This window comes from Rhamphochromis sp. 'chilingali' (assembly GCF_963969265.1).
Source record: "Rhamphochromis sp. 'chilingali' genome assembly, chromosome: 19".
NCBI classification, from domain to species: Eukaryota; Metazoa; Chordata; class Actinopteri; order Cichliformes; family Cichlidae; genus Rhamphochromis; species Rhamphochromis sp. 'chilingali'.
Window position 1 is genome coordinate 12286432 of NC_137946.1, and position 24418 is coordinate 12310849.

Genomic DNA, 24418 nt, shown 5'->3' on the forward strand with positions numbered 1-24418 from the left:
TAATTTATTGTAGTCTATTTGAGTAACCTTGCTATGTTATTGTTTTATGTGCTTTTCAATTTTTGCTTAGTACATCGTAGCAATAGATCTTCTGCTTCACTATAAAGAGAAAATTGCTTAAGATGTGTTTTTCCTACTCTAACCAAACTCATGGTTCTTTTGGCTTGGCTTGTTTGTACAGAATAAACTTAGACCAACATTTTATTTGTCGTTTGTTTATGAAAAGCCTACTGTAAGGTCTTCAGAGAGATGACTGTAATTACATTGTAACTGTATGTATACCAATTCAGTTATTCACATTTAAAAAGCAGTTTTATGAAACTTGCAGAATATTGCTCCCTCTCCAAGTGGTTTGGACCCCTTGTCAAGCTAAACCCAGGGGTCTTTCTGTACTGAATGGACACGATGGACCTCAAGCTTTGCGATTTGAGTTCTTTGAACCTATAAAATTGTTTACTGGTAATCTAAATGAGATGGCTATTAAAAGATTTTTGGAACTAAAGATGAGTCTTGTCCGAATCTGGGATTTGAACACAATTTATAGGGAAAAAGCAGGTATAATGACAACTTATAAATCGTATATGTCAAGAAAGGTAGTCCTAAGCTGTATAATATCTAGGTCATGATTAGCCTTAGAGATGCAGTTACAGGGGAACTGTGCTGCATTTCCACTGTTACACTGTTCCTGGAGTGTTTTTTAAAACCTTGGTAAGCCGCTAAAAAAAATTCATGTAAGCTATTTGAAAATCTGGGGATAAAGAAGTGAGATCAATAGACCTCTGTAACTGGCTTCTCTTCTTTGCTTGAGGCTAGCAGCTGGATGCTGCATCAGCTGACACTATTTCAGCACACCTAACTCTCCAGCTGAAGTGTTTTCTGATGAGTTGCAAAAAAGATGTCTCCAGTTCAGTTATAATTTGGATTTTAAAGTCCAGTATTGTTAAATAGTTTGAATGTGAGGCTGAATAAGTGGAATCTCGATTATTTCCAGTGAAGTAATTTAAAAGATGTGAGGTTAATTTAGGTTTAGATAAGGCTTGGGGTTAAAATTAGACTATCTATGTTGATTTGTTCTCTCTAAAGCATTACTAGGTCAGTAACTTATATATGCTATGTTGGTTATCTTTTCCGAGTGTAATAGATAATATAATGGGTTGGCCTAGCGTCTGGGTCTGAAAAGTGAAAACACCACAGATATCCCTTAAAACTACAATCTTTCTAATAACCAGTGGGGCCAATACTTGTGTCTGTGAAAACACTTCCAGCCCTATAGAGGTCTATGAGAAAACAGCCTTTAGCTTTGACATATGTAATAACTCCTACTGAGTTTTTGGGTTCACTCACTTGTTTTGACTCTAATTGAATAAAACATTATTTCCATTTTGCTCCATTTTGCATTCCAAGTGTCTGTTCAATTTAATTCAGTGTTATTTATATAGCGCCAAATCACAAAAACTGTTGTCTCAATGTGCTTTATATTGTAAAGGTGCTACAATACTAAAGAGAAAATCACAAAAATCAGACAATCCAATTATGAGCAAACACTTAGTGTTGGTGGGAAGGAAAAACTCCCTCTCAACAGGAAGAAATCTCTGGCAGATCCAGCCTCAGGGAGGGGCAGCCATCTGCTGTGAACGGTTGGGGGTGTGAGGCGACAGGACAAGAGAAACACTGTGGAAAAGAGCCACACATTAATGACTAATTAAAGGAGAAAGGAGAGATTCTTAGAAAGAAGAGATCCTCGGAAAGAAAAATCTCTCCATACACCACAGTGGAGACACAAACCATGCCATGGTGTCTAAGTCCATCTATGTCCAATCTATGAATCAGAATCAGATTGCCTTTTATTGTCATTGCAATATCTAATACAAGAAATTAAGGTGATAGATAGATATTTCTGCCAACAAAGACATTCACACAAAAAAACAGTTTTTACACAGTGAACCAAACCCTTTCAGGAGAAGACAATAAATATTTATGAATATGAATGAGTCCAATTGCCTCACAATAATAATGTTTAATTTAGAACAATGTTTACACATAGAGAAAAACTCATGTTGGACATGTAGGGTCTAAGCAGGTCAAACAGCAAGTGACCTGGTGGAAGGTTTCTTTAGTGATCCTGAAGGCTCTTGAGAGGTATCTCTCTCTTGCAGTCTCTTCCATAGAGGGGATACAGCCAGTGATCTTTTGTACTTTCTTTGGATAGCCTTTTTAATGTCCTGCACTGCGGGAGGCCTGGTGAGATTGTTGGAAATAAAGGTCCCAAAAAATTTAAAAACATGGACCCTCTCAATAGAGTCTCCACTGATGACCGAGCGAGCCTCTGCTCTTCGTGATGTCTATGATTTATTTTGTTTTCTTTTGCAAGATTGTTTGCTGAACACCACATGACCAGTTGATGGACCTCAGCCCTGTAGAGAGAGTCATCTGCCGCTCATATGAGTCCCACTAGTGTGGTGACATTAGCAAATGTAATAATGGTTCTAATGGGATGGACTGAGGTGCAGTGTTTGGTAGGAGAGGAAAGACTAAACTCAGCCAGCTTCTTGATCAGGCTCTATGGCGTGATGCTGTTAATGTTGAGTTATAGTCAACATAGAGCATCCTCACATGTTTTGATTCATTTGATGATTCAAGGTGGAGTGGAGAGCTGTCGCAATGGCATCCTCTGTGGATTTGTTCACTTTGTAAGCATAGTGATGTGGGTCAAGAGTCAGTGGAAGACAGGCTTTGATGTGATTTGATACCAGCCCTTCAAAGCACTTCAGGATTGTAGATGTTAGGGCAACAGGTCTCCCTGTAGTCAGTGAGGGAGTCAGAAGCTTTCCTTGAGTCTGGATTGATGACAGATGACTTCAAGCAAGGTGGGATAATGATTTGTGCAAGGGTTAAAGATGTAGTGGTGAAAAATGCTGAGGTCTGGACTGGGACACGCCTTGAGCACTTTGTTGGGTACCTTGTCTGAGCTAGAAGCTTTTCTCAGCCTTCCTTGGGTTTACCAATCTAAACATGAGGTTCACATCACACTCCTGTACAGTGGTAGTAGGTGTAGATGGAGGGCCCAAACTGGGTCTTTTAACCTCAAAGCCAGCAAAGCAGCTTACCTCCTCTACCAGGGAAGTGTTCATGTTGTTGAGTTTGAGATTGCTGTCCTTGTGATTAGTGATGTGTGTCCTGCCAAGCCTGCCTGAGTTTATTGTCAGTAAAGTGGACCTCAATTTTCCTCTTACAGTCCTGTTTGGCCTGATTGATGCCACTTTTCAATCTTGTCTTCGAACGGACATGAGGGCTAGATCATTCAGTCCTCAAGGGAAACTGGACTTCCTTAGTTATCCAGGGTTTCTTGTCAGAAAAAACGCTGATGTGCTTAATAACACAGGTGGAGATGCAGCACAGTTTGTGTATATTTGAAAAATTTCCCATTTAGTGTGTGCAAAGCAGTCCTGTAGCTCAGTGATAGAGCCCTCTGGGGAGGTTTTGATGATCATTATGTGTGGCTTTGTTTTTTCCTGAGGGCTGCGTGCTAGGGGAAGGAGTAATCAAAGATGGTCTGACAGACCCAACTGTGGAAGGGTCACAGTGCTGTATGCATCCCTGATGTTTGAATACACCCATGTGGCTTTGTGTATAGATCCGCCTGGCAGCCCTGCTTCTGCCTTCCTCTCTTTATGGCACCTTCATTGCTTGGCAGACCCCAAAACAACCTATGGTGAGCCTGGAGGTCTTGTTATGTCCACTGGGATGTTGTGAACTCACCAGAGGTCCAACATGATAGCCACAGGACACTGTTTATAAACTCCTGACATCTATATAAGAGCATATCTTTACAGAGCATGAACAGCAATGCCAGAAATAACACAAAAGACACCACACTAGAGAGCCAAGAGCTATTGCACTAATACACAGAAGTTATCTTGAGTGTAACACATTGTGCACTGTATAAATGATCAGATCTACATCCATCATTTATATACAGATTATGATTGTATCTAGCGTTCGCTATCAAACACTATGGCAATGCAGCCAGTAGTCATCAGACACTGACTGATGAATTGGCACTTTTGTCCAGCATGTGGAGCGTTGAGAATACTAAAATTATCCAGATCTCATCTTTTCATCTTCTTTGCTTGGTAGGGGAGACCGGGGATAGTTGTAACGTGGGTCAGTTGTAACACTTCCAATTTCTCCAATCAGGGCTAAGTTTCAAATGATGTGACTCATCCTGTGCATGCCCAACTCAGTTCTGCTATCACATGTGAAAAATCAGCACATTTTGTCAAACACAGACAATTTAACATGAAAAAAAGTAATTTGTATGCCAAAAAGTACGTTTTTCTACTTTATTTCAATTTCTAATAACATTATCTGCTTTGCAGTTAAACTCATCAAACTTAAATTATGTTATTTGTATGTCTATGGGGATATATTCTGTGTAGGTCTTTAGTGCTAATGTTTTAGCCGTTGGCTGTAATGTTAGCTAGTTCGTGGCTATAGGAGTCTGGGTCAGTTGTAACAGCAACAGTCTGGGTCAGTTGTAACAATAATGCAGATGTTAAAACTTACCACACTATTACTTTAACTTATATTAAACAAGTTGGGGCAACGACATCAGCAGAGAGAGGTTCACTGGTCGCATTTGTATATGCAGTTAATGCCATTGGCAACACAATTCCTCCACTGTTTGTGTTCCCACACATACATTATGCAGACCTCTGTGTCAGAGATGGACCAGTAGGAAGTACTGGTAGTGGAAATAAATCAAGATGGGTGCAAGAAACAGATTTCCTCATCTTTCTGAAGCACTTTGCAAACCACACAAAGGTAAGCCATGATAAAAAGTAATGGAATTGCGATGCTGGTGAACAACTACATTTTTTCAGCTTCATTGTTATGTTCAAAATTGGTGCAAGAGTTGTAGGTTATAATGCCCACTGAGCCAATGAGGCCAAACTCAAGGAAGACCAACCAAAATTAATGAAATATTCAGTTGCAGAAAATTCCATAACTTGTCTTTTTTGGGGGGGGGGTTGGAATATGTTCAAAAGCTAGATTTCTGCATTCTGTCACACACACACATAGCTACATAAATGGATGTAAGTGCATTCATGTGTTGAATAAACAAAGATTACATGTTAATGTTTTGTTAGTACCCTTTTTTCATTGTGTTACATTTTACCCCAGGATATGTTACAACTAACCCAGACTATGGGGTTAATTGCAACATTTCACTCTTCGTGTTTGAGACCATACCATGCAATGGGTAATTGTGCTGCAGAGAAAATAGCTGCACTATTTAATAGCAGAGACATGTAAATACTTTGCATTACATTTTGAATCCACTACCTTAAAAGAGCTTCAATTTACAGACAGAAATGTCAAAAATGTTACAACTATCCCCGGTCTCCCCTACACACCTTTAGAAAAACCACCAACACATTCCTTACAGTCGTCATGTTTAATTAGGTGTTCCTGCTACTGCTGCTGTTTTAGGCTTCATCTTTTAATCATGTTAAAACACACTGGCTGGTTTCATATCCCAAATACCCAGCTGAAAGAGTCTGAGATCACTAAAGATAATCAAACAAACATGGAGGGAAGCTTAGTCCATCCTTACTTCAGCATCTGGGAAAATAAATAATTTAACCCTCGCCACAGGAGGCCTTTGGCACTGAAGTCACTCCCGACTGAGCCTGACTTGTTTTTCTCCTCCAAGTGCTTGTTTGTTTGTTTGTTTGAGAGCTGTTTGTTTGGTTTTTTCATAAGATAACACGACACACATTATGACAACGGTGATAAGAGATTATGTAAATACTTTTACAGGGCACTTCTCCACTCCCTCTATATAAACATGCATATTACCATGTTCAGTGTGTAAATACTGGCAAGTGTATCTATCCTAGGCAGTCAGTTATAAAAGTGTCATATCAATTACACTGTCTCATAGGCCTACATTGCATTATTTTAACATACCCTGCAGAGTAGGACCAATAATAATATAGCTACAATTTCCTATGTGATTATGCAAAATAGCCTTTATAACATTTGCACGTTAGCTGAACGCTTGGGCAGTAATATGTTTGCTTAAAATATCAGTTCATGCATTAACCAGAGGCTGTTACGCAGACTTATTAACTGCTACCGAATAATTTATCATATGATCTATGGTAACATCACCGGCCACCATCTGCATCAGCTTTATGGAATGCAGTTTATTAATAGTCTCTTTTCATGCCACCCAAGACAGCAAGCGTCTAAATCCAGTCCCCCTACCTAATCCCCGTCCTTTGATTGTCAACATTAAGCAAAGCTGACAGCCATTGTACACACTCATATGCAGTACAGAGGTTAATTAATGCTTCTTGTCTGTCTCTCTTTCACATTCTCTCATATGTCTTCTTAGAGACTTCAAAGGCGTCACTTCCCTGCACTTTAAGTGTATCAGAGCCAGTGTCATGAATCCTTTCTAAACAAATCACTTGATCTGTAATTGCTTTGAGAAAGGTTGCAGAATGGAAAGTTAAACCAAACAATTTCAGCATCCAGAAGCCGATTATATTTGAAGGAACTGTCTGAGGAGGAGTGATTTTTTTATTTATTTTTTGGGTCGGGAACACAGCAGTCCCTCCAGCTTTTTACAGGATCCGGTGAGTTGGTAAAAATTGCACTGCATCTCTAGCAGTCCCAATAACTAATACAACTAGATAACTGTATAGGCAGCACGGTGGCATGGTGGTTAGCACTGTTGCTTCACAGCAAGAAGGTCCTGAGTTCAATTCTACCATCAGCAGGGTCTTTCTGTGTGAGGTTTGCGTGGGTTCTCCCCGGGTACTCCGGCTTCCTCCCACAGTCCAAAGACATGTACTTTGTGGGGATAGGTTAATTGGAAAATCTGAATTGCCCATAGGTGTGAATGTGAGTGCGAATGGTTGTCTGTCCCTGTGTGTTACCCTGCGACAGACTGGCGACCTGTCCAGGGTGTACCCCGCCTCTCGCCCTATGACAGCTGGGATAGGCTCCAGCACCCCCTAGATAAGCAGAAGCGAATGGATGGATAGATAACTGTATAATAATATAAAGTGCTGTTTCTCCAAAATAATTAAAGCATTCCCTTTTTAATTCCTGGTAATTAAATGTGATATAATAGTGTGATCACTTGTGTCTTTTGATGATGATATTTGATTACGTCTACTTGTGCACTGTGTGCTTTAAATGGCAAATGAAAGGAGGGTGAGGATTTTCACTCTCTCGTAAAAAAAAAAAGCATGGTGTTTTCTCCTGCTGCACACTGGCGCCTTTGTAGTGAACCCAGCTTTGACATCAACTGGGTCAAACATGAGGGAGGGAGGGAAGGAGGACAGCAGCTGGACCCAACCATCAATGTCACCCTTGTTACTCAACTTCGTCAATGTCAGTCACTGAGGTTTAGATTTATTTTCCTCTTCTGTCTGTGCGTGCTTCTTATCTTTAAGTGTTCTGCACAAATGGACTTATAAGCCACGAGACCTGTTACCTGTGGTGCTGATGTCTGACATGGGGTGTGTGCAATAAACAGATGACTTATCAAAAGCGTGTGTAAAGAGATAAAAACATGTAGAAAAAAAAATGTAGATCGCAGAATAGCTGAGTTGTTATTTTACTGAATGCTTAAAAGTGTAAAGTGTGCATGTAAAAGCTGGCATGTTTATTAAATTACCCACATATGTTATGATAGAATTAGGGAAAGAAAAGAAATGAAAATGCTGTAAAAGGAAGAAGATACCAAGATGAAAGTTCGTGTTAGAATATTTGGCCCACTCTCTGTTCCCCGTGGCTCCTTAAATAATGACTGGCAGCTGAAATGGGTCTTTGTGACTTTAAGATGTGACTCGGGGAGATGTGGTCTATCTATTGTTGATGAGACAAAAGCGCGAGTTAGATTCATATAGGGGTGGCGGCGAATAACTTCTCATATCCTCATATCACAGTCACAAAGCCACCCAGCAAAACTTCAATAACCTGACACTTCTTTCCGGACATGGGTGAGTGCACAGAATTTCTAATGGTTCTTATCATTTGTTATTGATGGGATTTATAAAAAAAATTTTTTTAAAAAGTCTATTTCAATAACCAGTACTAATGTTACCTTTGATGTCCTTTGATATCAAGTCTGAGGGAAGAATTGCTGCAAATTAATCCTCTGTTTTAATTCATCAAAAGCATTTCTAGACCCATTTTTTGATTTACCACTAATTCCCTTTTTGCCCCTTGATTCTAACACATGATGCAGGTTAACATATGATGGTGATTTCAAAAGACCAAAAAGAAAAACACGTGCACGCTGCCAGGATTATTTACCTTCTTGTCACCTGCTCTAATCTCTTTCAGCAGTAAACTAGAGTGGAATCAGAGTGGCATGACAGAGCTGGGCAGCAACTCTCATCATGCCAAGGCCATGCCAGGTCACTCATGTGAAAGAGGTCAAATACTCCCACATGTGTCACGGGCATATTTTGTCACACTTCCAAGAGAATTGTGGACGCAAACAACTTCTGCTAAACATGTTCTCACTTGCAAATAGCCTCCGAGTGAAATTCTGCATGTTTGTTTGGGGTTTTTTTGAAGCAGCTTTGGAGATTTCAGTAATTACCTGACATCTGCTGCAAATGCACTGATGCACTTTGCACTGAAATTCAAACTGAGGCTTTTGTGGCGTTTATTATTCTATCAATACAACTACTGCTGCAGCCGGGCACAGATTAAGCGTGGGCGTCCGTAGGCGCTATCATTTTTGGGACTAACAGTCTTCCTGCTGTTACTATTTATATTTTAGTAACAGTTTGTTTAACTCACAGTTTCTCTTCCTTCCAACTAAAAACCAAAAGATCTTGCAAAAGATGAATGCAGAAATAGACATGTTTGGGGATGTTTGGGCCTAACTAATTTTGAATTGGGCTTGCTATTGTTGTTGTAGTGAAGATATTCAAATTGCCCCTCTCCTTCATAATGCTTCCACCCACTCTTTAAACACTTGAACCCGGCCCCCACCGACATTGACACTCAGTGCCATGGTACCAGTCTCAGCCAGCTGTGGAGGGAGGAGGCCCTGAGTAGTGACATTGGCAGTGGTGGAGAGATGGTCCCGGTGACCCCTCCGCCATTACGTTATATGTGTGTATTGTGGCACCATGGTCTTTGTTTGACATCACTGGCCTTTGTTCCTTCCCAATCATGGCAGATACAATGGATATTGTATCTGCTGCCACAAAGAGATGCTCTTTCTTTGGGCCCCCTGAAGCCAGCGTTTCACCACCATCCCTCAATCGCCTGGTGACGCCTGTGACCACTGGACAAAGAGGGCTGGACCAGATTTAGTAAGAGCAGAGCTGTGAGGTGTTGGCACAAGCATTTGAGCTTTCACATACTGGATGAAGTCAGCGCTGAGAGGCTTATTTTACAGTAGCAATACCTTGTAGAGAGCTCTGTACAACACTTGTTGGCACTGGAACCTTTCTTATAGCGGAGTACAGCATCAGAAGCAGCAAATGTTTCCGGTCAGGCAGCCTTGGCTTTGCAAAGCCTTAGGTGCTTTCCTCTATCCCATTTCTGGCAATGCATTTATTAACACTTTGGATGTTTGCTACCTGCTTCAACAGCTCCGCTTGCTCTGGAAGAAGTGCGTGAGATTGCTATAAAGTCCGTGTTGGCTGCTTTTGTTTGGACGCTTTATTGGGAGACGCTGCTTGAACTCTTGTTTGTCACTGCTGTCTAATTTATCTTCTTTTTTTTTCTTGGTCTTTTTCTTTTGCTTTCTTGCCTGTTGTTGGGGTTTTGGTGTATGCTCATGGATTTTCAGACAAAGCGAGGCCTTTTTCATAGCTCCCCCACTGGGTGAAAGAGTCCCCCACTGTGGCATAGATGTGCTGTGTGGTTATATGTGCGGTGTGTGCCGCCTGTGTGCTGATATATTATGCCCCCTCAGGTTGCTATGATTGCTGTATCCGGTGCATTGGGGCAGTGCCCTACCCATCCCTGGTGGCCACCTTGCTGTGCTATGCTGGCATGGCATTATTTTGTGGCTGCGGGCACGAAGCGCTGACCCAAACCGAAGTCCTCGTTGAGACTTACTTTGCCCGCAACATTCAGGACTATGTGGTCATGGCCTCTTTGTGAGTGATTTTTCAATAACTTCTATCAGTTGTGGCTTCTTTTTTCTAAGTCTCTGGCATTGCTTTGTTTTAACTAATTGACTGACTTCTCTCTGTGACTGTTCCAGTATCAAATACTTCCAGTACGTGATCTATGGTCTGGCTTCATTTTTCTTCCTCTATGGTATCCTGCTACTGGCTGAGGGCTTCTACACAACAAGTGCTGTCAAACAGACCTTCGGCGAATTCAGGAGTACCCAGTGCGGCCGCTGCCTCAGCCTGACGGTGAGCACATGGGTGGAGGAGGAGGGAGCGAGGAAATGAAGAGGGAGGGGAAATGTGAGGTGTCAACATTGTTGAGATGCTGAATTCTGGCTTGTTTTGAGTCTAATAAATATGCTCTTTGTTTCTGCAATTTCCACATGAATTATGGTTCATTACAGATTTAATGACACCACATTTATCACGCGGAAAGTATCTATTAGCATCTGTGTTGCGATTCTGTGACCTTGTGTGCTGCACTTTTTTGCTACAACAGTTCATCATAGTGACGTACATCTTGGCCTTCATCTGGCTGGCGGTGTTTGCCTTCAGTGCTATCCCAGTCTTCTTCTTGTTCAATATGGAGCAGACCTGCCACACCGTCAACATCCTGTCTGAATCAACCCCCAGCATTAATCAGCATGGCTGGATCTGCATGGACGCCAGGCAGTATGGTGCGTTGCTCGTGTAACTACTGACCACATGGTCCCCCTGATGGGAATGTTAATGCGCCCTTGAAAGCAATTAATCACCGTGTAGTGGCTGCTAGACTGATGGCTATATTAGTCAGGAAATAATGAAGAGAACTACACCTTTATGGTCATTTCTTCACTATAGTTTCCCCGACATGCTTCAGGCAAGCCAGAGCATACACGGATCATCAAATCTCATCATAATTCAGCCATAGTATGAGGTTTCTCACTTATGTTATGTCTCCATTTAAGGTCTGCTTCCTTGGAATGCAATGCCAGGCAAGTCTTGTGGGACAACCTTAGCAGCAATCTGCAAAACTAGTGAAGTGAGTAGAGTCTTTATACAGTTCGATATAGCATTTTGGCATCATCACATTAAAATCACTGATCAAAATCGACATAAAATCTGTTTTGAATTATTAGCAGGACAACGTGCATATGAGAGAGCTCACAGTAACACACACGAGTTTGATTAAACACCCTGCATGTGTTTCAAGCTAACCTTTTTTTATTATGTCTTCCAGTTCTATGTCACATATGACTTGTACATAGCTGCATTTGCCGGTGCTGGGATCACTCTGTTAGCACTGGTGAGCTATTTTTGCATTATTTCTAGGACATTTAAGCTAACTCCATTTAAACAGCTGAATCAAATTTAAATTTTGAAATGAAACCACTCTGCGGTGTTGGTGTTTTTCCTACGTCATCATAATAGTGCTTGTCAAGGATTAATATTGCCAGTGACCAACAATATTTTCTGAGAGTTCAGTTAGCACAGGTCAAGAAGTTAGCTATTGCTTTAAAAACTATCATTACCAAACCAATGCAAGTAACCTAAATCTGGCTGGCAGCAAGCCTATCTTGATAATATATATATTTTATTGCATTCATTAATAAAGAAAACCCTTGAAATGCTTACCATTTATTCCACAAGAGGGTCATATTTGAACACGGGCATCTTTTTATTGTTTTCCCCCCTAAATTGCAATGCTGTGACATCACAACAGCATGATTGGCCAGTTTTAGTGTTCATCCTGGACATACATTAATATGATATATATGTTTTATCGTATTATCTACATTTATCATATTATATAATGTTATGATGAAGCAGGAAAAACACCATCACTGGTACATCCGATAAACGTTTTTTCTCAATCTAGGCACTTGAAAATGAGTTTCCAGAAACAGAGCTGCTTTTACTGTTTAAAGTATCATTTTGAATGGTGTTGTGAGTGGAACCGCTTCTGATTAACACTGTACACAGCAAAGTATGTGAATTATTTGGAGGAACGGCGACACATTGTCAATGTCAGTTTTCAATGCTATGATCTTCACGCAAAAAAATTCCAGTCACCTTGTTTGTATTGAGCAGAAATAAATGAATTTTCAACGTGTGGATTTCTCTAAACCAAAACTCTGTTCGTGACTACACACAGTCAGAGATGACTATTAAAGTTTGCTTTCTATCTTGGATGATTAAAGCATTATACTGATCACTTCTCCTCTTGGAGACAAATGAATATTCATTGTCTGCTTGCAAAAAAAATGCTTACAGTACTCGTTTATGTGTAGAAGCTGATTATTTTTTTCATTTCATTAATTCTTCCACTCACTCTAGTTCCTGTATCTGGTTGCCACCACCTACAACTACGCAGTTCTGCGGTTCCTGGGCAGAAAAGGCATTCGCTAAGTGCAGCGCCTCAGTTTTCTCTGTTAACCCCATTGTCCGACTATGAGATGGACAGTCAGCCTACATTCATCCTCTGGGAAACGGCAACCTCCAAACCTGGATTGCCTGCTATTCTTTAAACCTTTCCAATAACAGAAATAGTTTCTCATCACTATTATGTATGAACAACAGACAGAGAGATGAAGATAATTTACCTCCAGCAATGAGCTCTGGCCTGTGCATCAGATCCTCCTTTCAAGATGATTCTCTTAGCTTTGTTGTTCATTTTCCCATTGCTGGTTGTATCTCTCACTTTATCCTTTGTGTGAGGCTTTGTTGGTGATCATTGTGATTTATGATGTTTCATGAATAATTAAGAGCAATGACAGCTTGCCTCGCAAGTCATAACTGCATGCACAGTATTCAGTGGTTACTGACACCCAAATTGGCTCTCAGTATGATTTTGTGGCTTCTCTATTATCAGCCTTCAAAACTGCATGAACTAAAACGAGTGAGGCTGAACGAACCAAATTTTCCCGTTGAGCTTTCACTTACAATAAACGTGCTTTTTAGTCATACTTATACAGTCTCTTTTTTTTTCTTTCGTTTAAATGCTACCATGGTAGGTGGGATAAAAAGGTGTTCAGCCCAATATAAGCTGTTTTAGGTTGCAGAGGGGTTGATGCTTCAGTAACTTGTCTCCAGGTGTTTAGCGTGTAGCCCTGCTACTTAGACTTGTGTGTGCTTATTTGAAATTAAGGCTCATTAAAACATTTAAATCTGATGCGTGGAATTTTATTCTAGCCATATACAGTTGCATTGCTGGTATTTTTTTTTTTTTTTGCTGTATTTTTAATTTATCCTTTTCATTGCAGAATCATTAATCATAACAATATACTGCCCTTTTACTGGATACAGTTGTGACAGAAAAAGAAAGAAAGAAGAAGTCGATAGGGAAGTTATGGGAAATAATGGACAGCACATTCATCAAGGTATGCTTGGACTATTTTCTGGAAACATATTTGTCCCAGATAGGCATCATTTCTTAACCGCTTTTGAAAAACACACTCCACACTGGATCACTTGGTCCTTCAAAAACATGGGGGTCAGCATATCTCCAAGGGCCCTAGCACAAACCCCGCACTGCAAAAGCATACTCAGTGTTAATTTCATGTACGAGAGATAGTGAAAGGATATCATAAAAGCACAGATATACAGCATTTTTACAAAAGAAAACATAACAAACCTTTAAACAGTCTGGGTGGCAGTTTATCGAGGGCTCACTGAACATGATCTTGACATTTCCATTAATGATTTGGTTGCAGAAGTAACAAGGAGATTTGCCATGACTGAAGCAGGTGGTTAAAAAACAAAGCAAAGGTTATGAACCTTATTCATTTTTACACTTATGTACACTAAAAAAAAACCATTCTTGGCTCTCATAAACACAAAGCAATAATTTTGACTAAATGTAACTGAAATATATGAAATCAAAAGTGAATTTATTCAAATACTTCATCAATTAAGGAAGATATGCTGAATGTATAACAATCATGACCAGAGTCCATTAAATTACCGTTTTACATTTAATGTATGTAACTAAACCACTTGGAAAATTTACATGTAATCAAATTACTTAATGTCAACATTTTAGGGATAGATATTTTTTGAGTGTTGTATAACTATGTACAGTAAGAGTGAGAAACTTACATGGGCTTATTCAGAGTTTTTGTTGAGTTTACGTCCTCTGCAGGCTTTTGAGACACATCAGAACTACAAAAACAGTCACAAACAATGAGGATGATTTTAGTGCTCAAATAAAAATATGCGAACAACACTGAATACTCTACTGTTCCTTTATTTTTTTTAAATAAAAACACTCACATATGGCTATCATCACACTTTTGGTTTGGTTTGAAGTCCTCAGAGTGGGGTTGTCTTGGATCTTCCACAGGTTTAGGAACAGCTTCAGCCTTGGCCGTCTCCACATCTGAAGCATCAGTCAGTCTAATAGCTGCGTGCTCTGTGTTATCCAAAACACCTTCTGCATCTGAAGCAGCTACTTGGTCAAGGGCATCTTCAATGTTCAACTCTTTGTCACAGTCTGCTGCTGTCTTAGGTGTTGGATCAAAACTTTGTTCAACAACAGTGCCTTCATCTTCGCGCTCAACCGCCTCTTCAGTTCCGCTTTTAAAAACCGGCTCAGAGGGTGGTGCACACTCGACTTTAAACTCCACACCCTTGGCAGTGTCAGCATCGGATTGACTAGATGGTGCAGGCAGAGTGTCGGTGACTGATATGGTGCTGTGTTGTAGAGCAGTTTCTTCTTCTGGTGTTGCATCACTTACAGCGGGTGTTTCCACACCGCCTTGGAGAGAAGCTTCTTTTCCCGATGTTGCCAAAGCAGGTGGTCCATACATGTTTACTCCTGCGTGCTCTAAATTAGTTGTATTCGGCGGTTCTGTTTTGATTACAGATTCTCCAGAGACTCCAGCGGTGCTTTTACTCTCACTACTCTCTCTCACTGTGCCTTCCGCAGCAGAGATTTCTGCAGGGGGATTTTTCACATCAGCATCTGCGGAGGCCTTATCCTCATTGTGACAGGTGTCAGCTGGTGCATCAGCATGTTGTTCCGTGTTTTCTGCAGTTGCTTCAGTAAATGTCTTTTCTGGCTGTGCATTAATATTTTGAATAGGTGCTTTTGTGGGGGGTTGAGGCCTGTAAAAGAGAGTGTTACTTCTTCCCCACTTTGCAACAAAAAATTTGATTTGTAAGCAAAATAACAAACACTCAGCATCTTTGAATTTAACACTTCCAGTTATAGTCTCGTATACTAACTCTATCTTCACTGTTGAGCCTTCAGGCCGAGTGTCTTTCGGAGCTGAAATATTTTCAGCACTTGCCTGATTAGCTGAATTCCTAAAACAGACAAATAAAGCACTGAGTATTTGGTTTAAATGTTCAGATTTAACTGAGATTAAGCTTGAAATATGCAGATTTGCAGAGAAGCAGTAAATATTTGCTCAGGTTTTGCACAGTTTAATTTACATTCAGCACCAACATACCCTTCAGATGAAATGACCTCTGCCTTTTGAAGAGGAGAACTTGGTGGAGGATCTATTGCTCTACAAGGTACGAATAAGAAGAGAAAAGAGAAAGCCTTATATTTTCTTAATTGCTTCTTCAGAACCAATAAGAGATTTCATCACCTAACTATGTTGGCTCAGAAATAAAGTCTAAGCCAAATGCTCCACATTAGAGTAGTGACTGATGTCTCTAGTGAGCAATAATATAAATGTACATCATTAGCTATCATATATAGTGCTTGCTTAATGAATACAGCGTCAGCAGTATTCTGGGAGTTTCAGAATCTCTTATATAAACAACGTTCATCCATAACTTACATTAAAAAAAATTTGTATGAAGAGTGCAACCTGCATTGAAGGATGAGCATTCTGAGCATGTGAAGTCAGTGATTGATGAAACAAAGCTAACAAATAAGGCCTTAAATGTCAACACAATGTTTATTAATGGTGTAAATATCACCAGACACGTTGCAGTGAAGTGGTGGCTGAGGCTGGTAATAAATGAGAGACACACAAACTAAAATCTAACTTTTCCCGCAGGAGCAAAGCCTCTTGATACAGAAGAATATGCTGTATACACAACAAACTGTGAGGTAATGGTCCCTTTGCAGCTTAACAAGTGACAGCAAAACATGTGGTGTTTGTCATTCATGAGTGTGTGAACTGAACTATTAATTCAGAAGGTTTATGACTTGTGTCAATTGCGGTCATCTAAAACAGCGAGTATACACACATTTGTCTATCTTTTTAGTGCATTTCTATTATTTCTGTTAAAAAAAAATCTGACTTGATAGAAAATGTTTATGGACTTTGAACCATCAGACCCAGGGAACAGATGTGTAAAAGGCCGAAAGGGCGAAAGGTACAGCAGATGGCTAAGACATCAGCACAACTTTTAATTTTGGAACATCCAAATAAGGACAACATAACAGTGTTTGCTGGGTTAGTGTTGGTAAGAACACTTTGGGGAAGCTAAGCTTCATGAGGCCTCTTCATAGCGGTGTCTCTGGTTTTACTCCAAATAAGGAGAACATAACAGTGTTTGCTGGGATAATCTGGGAAAGAAAAACAGACAGACAGACGGACGGACGGACGGACGGACGGACGGACGGACGGACGGACGGACGGACAGACAGACAGACAGACAGACAGACAGACAGACAGACAGACAGATAGATAGATAGATAGATAGATAGATAGATAGATAGATAGATAGGTGAATAAATTCTAATATATTCATAAAAGAACACCAAATCATCAAGACATCAACAGTGGTGGTGGTGTGATAAATTAATGGAACAATGATGTAAGCATTATGCTTTATGTAGCAGCACAAATATACAAGGTACGGATAAGAAGTGAAAAACACCAGCAAGCCCTTTTGGAAAGGTTTTAAAGTGGCCTAGACAAAGTGGGACTTACATCCAATTGAGATATTTTGGCATGTTCTCTATTAGACTGTTCAGCCCTTCAGTGTGGCTAAATTAAAAGAACTGCAGTATCACAAACGCTTCAGTTCCTGCTGCCAGGGGTGGCACAACGAGAGGGCAATTACTTTTCACATAAGACCAGGTAGTGTTGGACATTTTTTCCCCCTTAATAGAGGAAAGGATCATTTAAAAACTGTTTTTGTATTTACTCAGGTTATCCTTGTCTAATATTAAAATTTGTTTGTTGTTCTGAAACATGTAAGTGTGACAAATATGTACAAAAAATAAAATAAATAAATCAAGAAGGGAGAAAAATATTTTTTTTCACAACAATGCTGCCTAGCTGATTATCATTACAAGGGCACTGTAGTGCAATTTATTGATTTGGTCAGTGGTCAGCGTCTCCATAGGCTTGGGCTCTTATTTTCTTGATACCTCTATTTTGAAAGCGTCGTGGAAATACTTCCGGTCTTGTTCCGCTTTTCCCCGGCTTCGTAAAGTAGTAGCATATTGCTAAGCGGAAAAGTTAACGGCGATAGTCAAATGTAGCAGCATTATTTTAATTCTCTGTAACTAGCAGACATATCAGTGGCCACTGTGGAATCAACACTACCCAGGTGGGCTGTTTTCAAGTGTAGTATCGTCTCAAAATAGCACCACAGTCCTTACGTCTGCTGTTTTACATCAAAAATAATACCAGCACGGTCCGAGACGAGTAAGTCGCTTCGTATTTTACGACTTTTACTTTTAATAAAAAAACATAATAGTAGTTAATAGAAAATTCATGTGGCCTGCTGTATCATTTTTAGAGCTAAATGAGGTGCCTCCAAAAATGTTACTTCCCGATGCTTTCCACCAGGTTTTGAAAGAAACTTGACATAAGCCTATCAGGTTACTTAACACTGATACAGTGTTTTTCAAAACAAAATATAGCATAAATATTATTTTAGGCCCGGTTAAAAAAATAAAATCTTAAATGGCATTCTGTTCCTTGTTATTTCAATACATTAGTGCAGGCTCTAAACATCGCTTTGGGCCCCTTTTAAGCAAAAAAACAACAAAAATAGCAAGATCTTTTATTCTTATTGAAGTGAGCTTAGAGATCTAAAAATGCATTACCTGTTTAATAAAGTCAGCTTTATAGGTGACTAACAAACTCGAGCCTTTTATATCTGGTTGTCATGAGCGCTGAAGGACTGCAATAAACTCCAACTACACAAAGTACAAAGCAATTATTTCTGGTAAAGTAAAAATGTGTTTAATTAGTAAGCTTATACCAATGTCAATGTGATTTGTGATTCTTTTTGGTGCTTAGCCAGGCCACTTTGTGGCTGTCGGATTTTTACTTGTATGGTTCATCTCAGTATTTTCTTGTGTTGCCTTAGGGGGGAAAATGCCATCGAGAAATCACCTTGATAAAATCGGTAGGAAGAAAAAGAAGAGGTGGACAGAGGACGCCATGGAGCGTGCACTGATAGAGGTCAAGTCAGGCAGGTGCACAGTGAGACAAGCCGCCAAGGAGTTTGGAGTCCCTAAATCTTCACTGGGGGACAGAGTCAGTGGACGGGTGACCCCTGGGAGCCGTAGCGGCCCGGCTCAGCTTATAACATCTGCTGATGAGGAGTTGTTGGTCGAGTTCTCCTTATACATGTCCAGGCATGGATTCCCACTTACAAAGCAGCAGCTGGTGTCCTTCGCATCGTCAATTTATAAGCGGCAACACCGGAGGGTGGCATTTTCCAAACTGGGCCAGACATGGTGGCTCAATTTTAGAAAGAGACAAGAGAAAAACATCACTATTCAGCCAGCAGACAATGTTGTCCGTGGGAGGACTGTGTCAGTGAGAAAGGAAGCAGTAGATCAGTTTTTTCACCTCCTGAGGACTGTTGTAGATGCTCATGAGCTCATAGACAAGCCTCACCAAATTTTCAACTGCAATGACACAGACTTTCAGCTGAGTAGGAAGAGGGTGACTCTCCCCAAATCTGTCGGTCTAGGCTACAAGCCAGCGCCAGGCTCCAGGGACCATGTCTCCGTCTTGGCTTGCTTTAATGCGGTTGGAGAGGACATCCCCCCATTTATAATCTACTCAAAGGCCTATCCAGGGGGAGTATGCTACAAGACACAAGGACCACCGAATGCCCTATACGGGTGGTCAGACTCGGGATGTATCAATTCAGACCTCTTTAAGAAATGGTTCCTCAAACATTTTCTCGTGCACGCACCAAAGGAGCGTCCACTGCTGCTGATTTTCGATGGCCACAAGTCACCCGTGAACCTGGAGGTGGTGGAAACAGCTCGTAAGGAGGATGTCATTCTTCTGTGCCTCCCACCTCATTGCTCCCACATCCTCCAGCCACTCAATGACGGTCTCTTTGTGGTCCTCAAGCAGCACTTTGCTTCATTCCTAGGCGACGGCTACACTACTGACACCCACTTTGCAGTTAGCAAAAAGGAGTTCTCAGGGGTTTTCAAAGGAACATATCAGGTAGCAAAGGAGGAGGAAGGTGTGAGAATTGTGAAGGAAGGCTTTAGGAAATCTGGGATCTACCCACTGAACCCCTTCACCATCTGTGACAGACACATGATATCAGCCCACCACCCTGGCCAGATAGCTGCACCCTCCTTGTCAACACCAGTGCCGGGAGTGCACACTGTAGGAGACCTCACAGATGCTGGGCCGTCTTCCTAATTCATCGCTATAAAAATGAAAGTGTGATTGACTGCATAATTGAGCAAAGCAGAAATGAACACAGGCTCGTTCTGTCTTTCAAAATACTGAATTAATTACAGTCCTGTTTTTTAATATAGTGAACCACCTCCTGCTGCCTCCCTGCAGAGAGCCCTGTTTGAGGAAGGCTTGCATTGTTATTAATTACTACTCAACAATGAGCTCAGTTTTAGTTATCTGGTAATAATGTTTGAATGCTGCACAACTGTGGTTTTCAATGGGTTGGGAGTCCCAAGGTGAACATGATTTTCAAAAGGATATTAAAAGAAAAATAGAGGAAATATTTCTGCTTAACAAAAATCTGTAATTTCTCTTCATAAATGCTTCCATCTTCTTGTGAATTATTGGATGGCAAGCCATTTAAATTAAGTGACCCATAAAAGAAAAACACTTGCAAAGCACTCACAAGTTGCTTCAGCCTAGGGGATTGTGAGCAAAAGGACATTTGTAGATATTCAGTGCCATCTTTTTTTGGTATTGCTGGCCAGTCAGGTAGCGAAGCTAACCATCATTGGTAAGGGGCATGATTTCAGTTTAGTGGTCTCTGACAGCAAGTGAGGGAGGGGAGGCTGTGAGGTGTGAGTTGCCCGAGCAGTTCTGCACAGATATAACACCGGTGCTTCACTCTGTCATTTGTTTTATGTATCTAAGTAATGTGACAAATTCACTCGATTATCTCAAACACACTGGAACGGATAAAAGAATGGATTTAAAGCTTGGGCACATTTTCATATGTTATCTGTTGTAGACGTCTGATAACTACACTTTATGCTGTGCAAGATGTCTCTGAAGCACAATCAAGCCTCTTAACTACCAGACTGATTTTGAGTGGAAGTTGGAACCATTTATTGAAGGATGTGTCATCAACAGATGATGCAGCTGTAGAATATGATACACCTACTGCTGTTGTCATGGTTTTCTTTGGAGGTCAAAGAAAATATGTCCATTTTTGGTTCCAACGGTTGTTGTCTTTTTTTCCCTAAATAGTTTAAAATTGTACATGTGATTCTGTTGTTCCTTTACTTACATCTACTGGCCTCTTTGTTAGGTACGCCTGTTTAGCTTCTCATTAATGCATATATCAAGTCAGCCAATCACATGGCAGCACTGTGCTATCATGTTAATGTAGATCATAATCTCAGGAAGGTTTCCAGCATGTTGTTGAATCTATGGTATGAATAATTAAGACAGTTCTGGAGGAAAAGGGGTCCAACCCAGTACAAGCAAGGTGTACATAATAAAGTGGCCTGTGAACATAAGTATCCTGAATAATTGTGAACACAGAAACTGATATAAAAGTAAACCCAAGACCTTTTTAAATAATTTGCTTCTTTCTGTTCACCTGGAAGAATGAACCCTACGTGATCTCAGGGGGAAAAGTCAGACATCTAGAATAAAGATATTTTTAAATGTGTTTGAAGCAAAAATTTGTCCATAACCTTAATAATTTACAAAATTTTGCTGTAGCCATAGTTGAGTGTGTGTGTGTGTGTCTGTGTTATGTACATGTTCAGGCTGAGTGATGTAATGTCAGTGCAATTGATACATTTGCCGACAATAGTCAGGCAGCTAAGGCTGACGTATCCTTTATTTAGTAGAAATATTGTGCAACCAAGCAGAAGAACATCTTTCTGTTCTATTACCTGTATAAAATAACTCTGTATATGACTATAATTATTGGATGCCTATATCAAAATCATAATTTTAATGCACAGGGGTATTAATATTAACATTAACCTTTTTTTTTTAACAAAGCTGGAAAAACATTTGTCACATACCATATAATTAACAATCTCATATGTTAAGTTGTTCCCTAGAAAGCTTTTGCTACAGTATTCAAGGAAAAAATACGCATGTGTCATACAGGGAAGCACCCCAGTAAGATTAACGTTTGATCAACCAGCTTAAGTGTAGGTCACACTGCAGTGTACTTTAGAGTTTTATGGATGCGGTACAGATGCCCAGGGCTAAGTTAATGTTTTTGTACTGTATGTTAATATCACAGATGGTGATTTGTGCCTGAAGCCTGGAATATTTTTAGTTATGATTCAATGACACAGCACAGTCGAAGGACAATTTGAGTTTAACTTGCAGAACTGCCACCACACTGTGTGGTGCCATACACATGGGTCTAATATTTAAGTTTTACATTATTTTTCTTTTAAAAAAAATAGATTTACAGTCATGGTAAAAATTTATGGCCTCTGTCAGTTCTGAGGTTTACATATGAGGGCATATTGAAAGTAAATCATGCTCTTAAAGTTTCTGAAATACAACCTCAGACGAACAACAATGCGTGACGTATTACACGGTTTAAAAAAAACAAACTAAGCCAAAATGCAGAAGGAGTGTGTGAAAAGAACAACCAGTGACTGAGTAGCTGGTAGAACCACCTTTAGCAACAATAACTTGAATAGCTTCCTGTATGACTTTATCAATCTGCCACATCATTGCGGAGGAATTTTGGTCCACTTTTCTTTAACTTGTTGCCTTTTTTCTTTTTCAGCCATTCTGTTATAGAGTTGCTGATGTGATTGGATTCATTGTCCCGTTGAAAGAACCAGTTTTGGACAAGCTGTAGCTGTCAGACAGATGCCCTCACATTTGACTCTAGAATACTTTGGTATACAGAGGAGTTCATCATGGTCAAGTTAGTGATATCAAGGTGCCCACTTCATGTGGCTGCAAAACCCGCCCAAATCATCACCCGTCCACCAACATGCCTAAGAGTTGCTATAAAATGTTTGTGCATTTTTTTTGTTGTTGTTTGTTTGTTTTGGGGGGTGTTTTACCAAACATGAAACTACACACTATGGTCAGACATCTCCACTTCTGTTGTTCAGTCTTTTCCTGGTTGCACTGTCACAAATTTTAACATTTTGCATGCTAACTGAGGCCTATAGACTCTGATTTGATTTCTCTAAGCACCTTAGGGCGAATTTGGTGATAAGGCTGTACTTAGTTCTTCACACACTACTTCTGCATTTTTGCTTTGTTGTTGTCTTTAAAAAAAAAAACCATATTGTAATATGTGAAGTTTTAAAGTTCATCTGAAGTTATATTTACCAAGCCATGGTAAGGACTAGACTATTATTTTTCATATGTGCGGATGCTTGAAACCTTAGAAATGAAAGTTGTTGTTTTTTTTGTTTGTTTGTTTTACCATTTCTGTGTATTTGTCAGTTAAATCCGGTGTGCCTGAGCAACGTTTACATTCAAAAGTGTTTTTTCTTTTTTAAAATAATTTCGCAGCACTCACTCAAATCTCCTGGCTGCCAACCGGACTTGTGAACTCCTAGCTGGAATAGGTTTAGTTTCCACATCTGTGTTCGTTCTGCAACACAGAAGAGGTTGCTGTGACACTGAGACAGGACAGCTTCAATTATCCCTTTCAATTAAAAAAAACAAAATTTTAAAACTCAATTTTTGAAGTTGCATCTCAATCACTGTGAGTACCCCGCTGTGTCTTGTTCTTTCTTGGCATCATTTGATCTTTGGATCCAGCTGCCGTCCTTTTTTAATGTAGACCGCACCCTGATGTTTTGAAGCACCTGGCTTCTGTTAATATCTACAACACACACACACTTTTATCAGTACTGCATACCAAGAAATAGTTTTTTCTTCCATGTTTAATCTTATCAAATACTCACCTTTTGACATGCTGCTGATGTTTTCTCAGATGTTCAACCTGAGGAAATATTTGATGATAAACTTTCTGTACGTTTTATCTGTCATACTCTACACTCATTCCCAACTCACCCCCTTTCGCAACCTGTAAAGCTGTATTCCTATACACAAAAAACTCATCCACCATGATAAAGTGATATTGAAGCATTTACGCTTTGTTATTAACACATGTGGACAGTTATTATTATCTGAATAAAACCATTTGAGCATACCAGAAGACATTCCACAATAAAACTTGTGCAAAAATCTAATCTGCTTGTAAACACTATTAACAAATGTATCTCGTGCTCTCCCCAGTCTCTCTGCATCTTGTCATATTGCGCATCTGTTCTGTATTCTCTTCAAGCGCCTGTTAACATTTTGACCTGTGCTTAGTGCTTTAATCTCTTGTGATGAATCTTTCTGGAGATGTGCCAGCCCCAATTAAGCAGGTCAAATTCATTATTCATAGAAAAGGAAAGCAATTCAGATTTGGTAATGAGGCCTTCCTCACACAGGCCACGAACATTTTTGTGCCGTATTGTGTTCTCACCTGTTTGTGTCAGAGCAGATCAGTGCCGGTCCTCCTCCGGGTCTCTGTGACACGCAAATAAGATGGCAGAAATACCTCCACCAGAGCCCCCACCCCCTGCAGTTTCAGATCCCGCCCCCCTCCCCTGTTAGTTTTGAAGTGCCGCACCTGGATGATGCTACACAGGCTCATTGAGCAAGCGGATAGGCTGGGTGATAAGAGGGGCAGCACTGTTTTGTGGTTTCGATTTTTCTGAGTGTGAGAGGTCACATTCCAGAGATGTTTTCTAGTGAGATTTTCAGTCTTTGCTAAGAAGCAAATTAAAAATAGGCTTTTATAACCTGCCTGACAGCTTAAAGGTATTTAAATGAACCCTGCAGGTTAGTACTTGATGCTGTTTTCTTTCCTACTAATGGCTATAGCAGGGGATTAAACTGAAC

General features: G+C 40.2%; 3 protein-coding genes across 5 annotated transcripts; 2 read left to right on the plus strand and 1 right to left on the minus strand.

The window, feature by feature from the left end:
• Positions 1-9506: 9506 nt before the first annotated feature.
• On the plus strand, positions 9507-12554 carry plp1b (proteolipid protein 1b; the record flags this gene model as incomplete). Its single annotated transcript, XM_080867774.1, has 7 exons — positions 9507-9564; positions 9962-10148; positions 10256-10412; positions 10666-10843; positions 11114-11187; positions 11386-11451; positions 12483-12554. The coding sequence occupies exons 1-7, from the start codon at positions 9525-9527 to the stop codon at positions 12552-12554; spliced, it is 774 nt and encodes a 257-aa protein (XP_080723900.1). The 5' UTR covers positions 9507-9524.
• A 773-nt stretch (positions 12555-13327) lies between these two features.
• On the minus strand, positions 13328-24046 carry LOC308387204 (uncharacterized protein). 2 transcript variants are annotated; one of them, XM_080867111.1, is made up of 10 exons: positions 24000-24046; positions 23431-23468; positions 23237-23348; positions 23040-23114; positions 15599-15658; positions 15372-15452; positions 14418-15251; positions 14244-14306; positions 13780-13882; positions 13328-13676 (listed from the first exon to the last, which is right to left on the minus strand). In XM_080867111.1, exons 2-10 carry the CDS (start codon positions 23438-23440, stop codon positions 13572-13574), a joined length of 1443 nt encoding a protein of 480 aa, XP_080723237.1. In that variant the 5' UTR covers positions 23441-23468; positions 24000-24046; the 3' UTR covers positions 13328-13571. The 2 variants fall into 2 exon arrangements, with proteins under 2 accessions (XP_080723237.1, XP_080723238.1); XM_080867112.1 differs by lacking the exon at positions 24000-24046 and having other exon boundaries at positions 23431-23968.
• On the plus strand, positions 17523-23438 carry LOC308387206 (uncharacterized protein). 2 transcript variants are annotated; one of them, XM_080867115.1, is made up of 2 exons: positions 17523-17666; positions 18435-23438. In XM_080867115.1, exon 2 carries the CDS (start codon positions 18443-18445, stop codon positions 19739-19741), a length of 1299 nt encoding a protein of 432 aa, XP_080723241.1. In that variant the 5' UTR covers positions 17523-17666; positions 18435-18442; the 3' UTR covers positions 19742-23438. The 2 variants fall into 2 exon arrangements, with proteins under 2 accessions (XP_080723241.1, XP_080723240.1); XM_080867114.1 differs by having other exon boundaries at positions 17542-17764.
• Positions 24047-24418: the final 372 nt, after the last annotated feature.

Coding starts and splice junctions, on each gene's coding strand:
- LOC308387206 (XM_080867115.1), top strand. CDS start 18,443: ATGCCATCGAGAAATCACCTTGATAAAATCGGTAGGAAGAAAAAGAAG.
- LOC308387204 (XM_080867111.1), bottom strand. Junction 14,307..14,417: donor AAGTGTGATGATAGCCATAT/GTGAGTGTTTTT, acceptor CTGTTTTTGTAG/TTCTGATGTGTCTCAAAAGC. Junction 13,883..14,243: donor AAAACTCTGAATAAGCCCAT/GTAAGTTTCTCA, acceptor CACCTGCTTCAG/TCATGGCAAATCTCCTTGTT.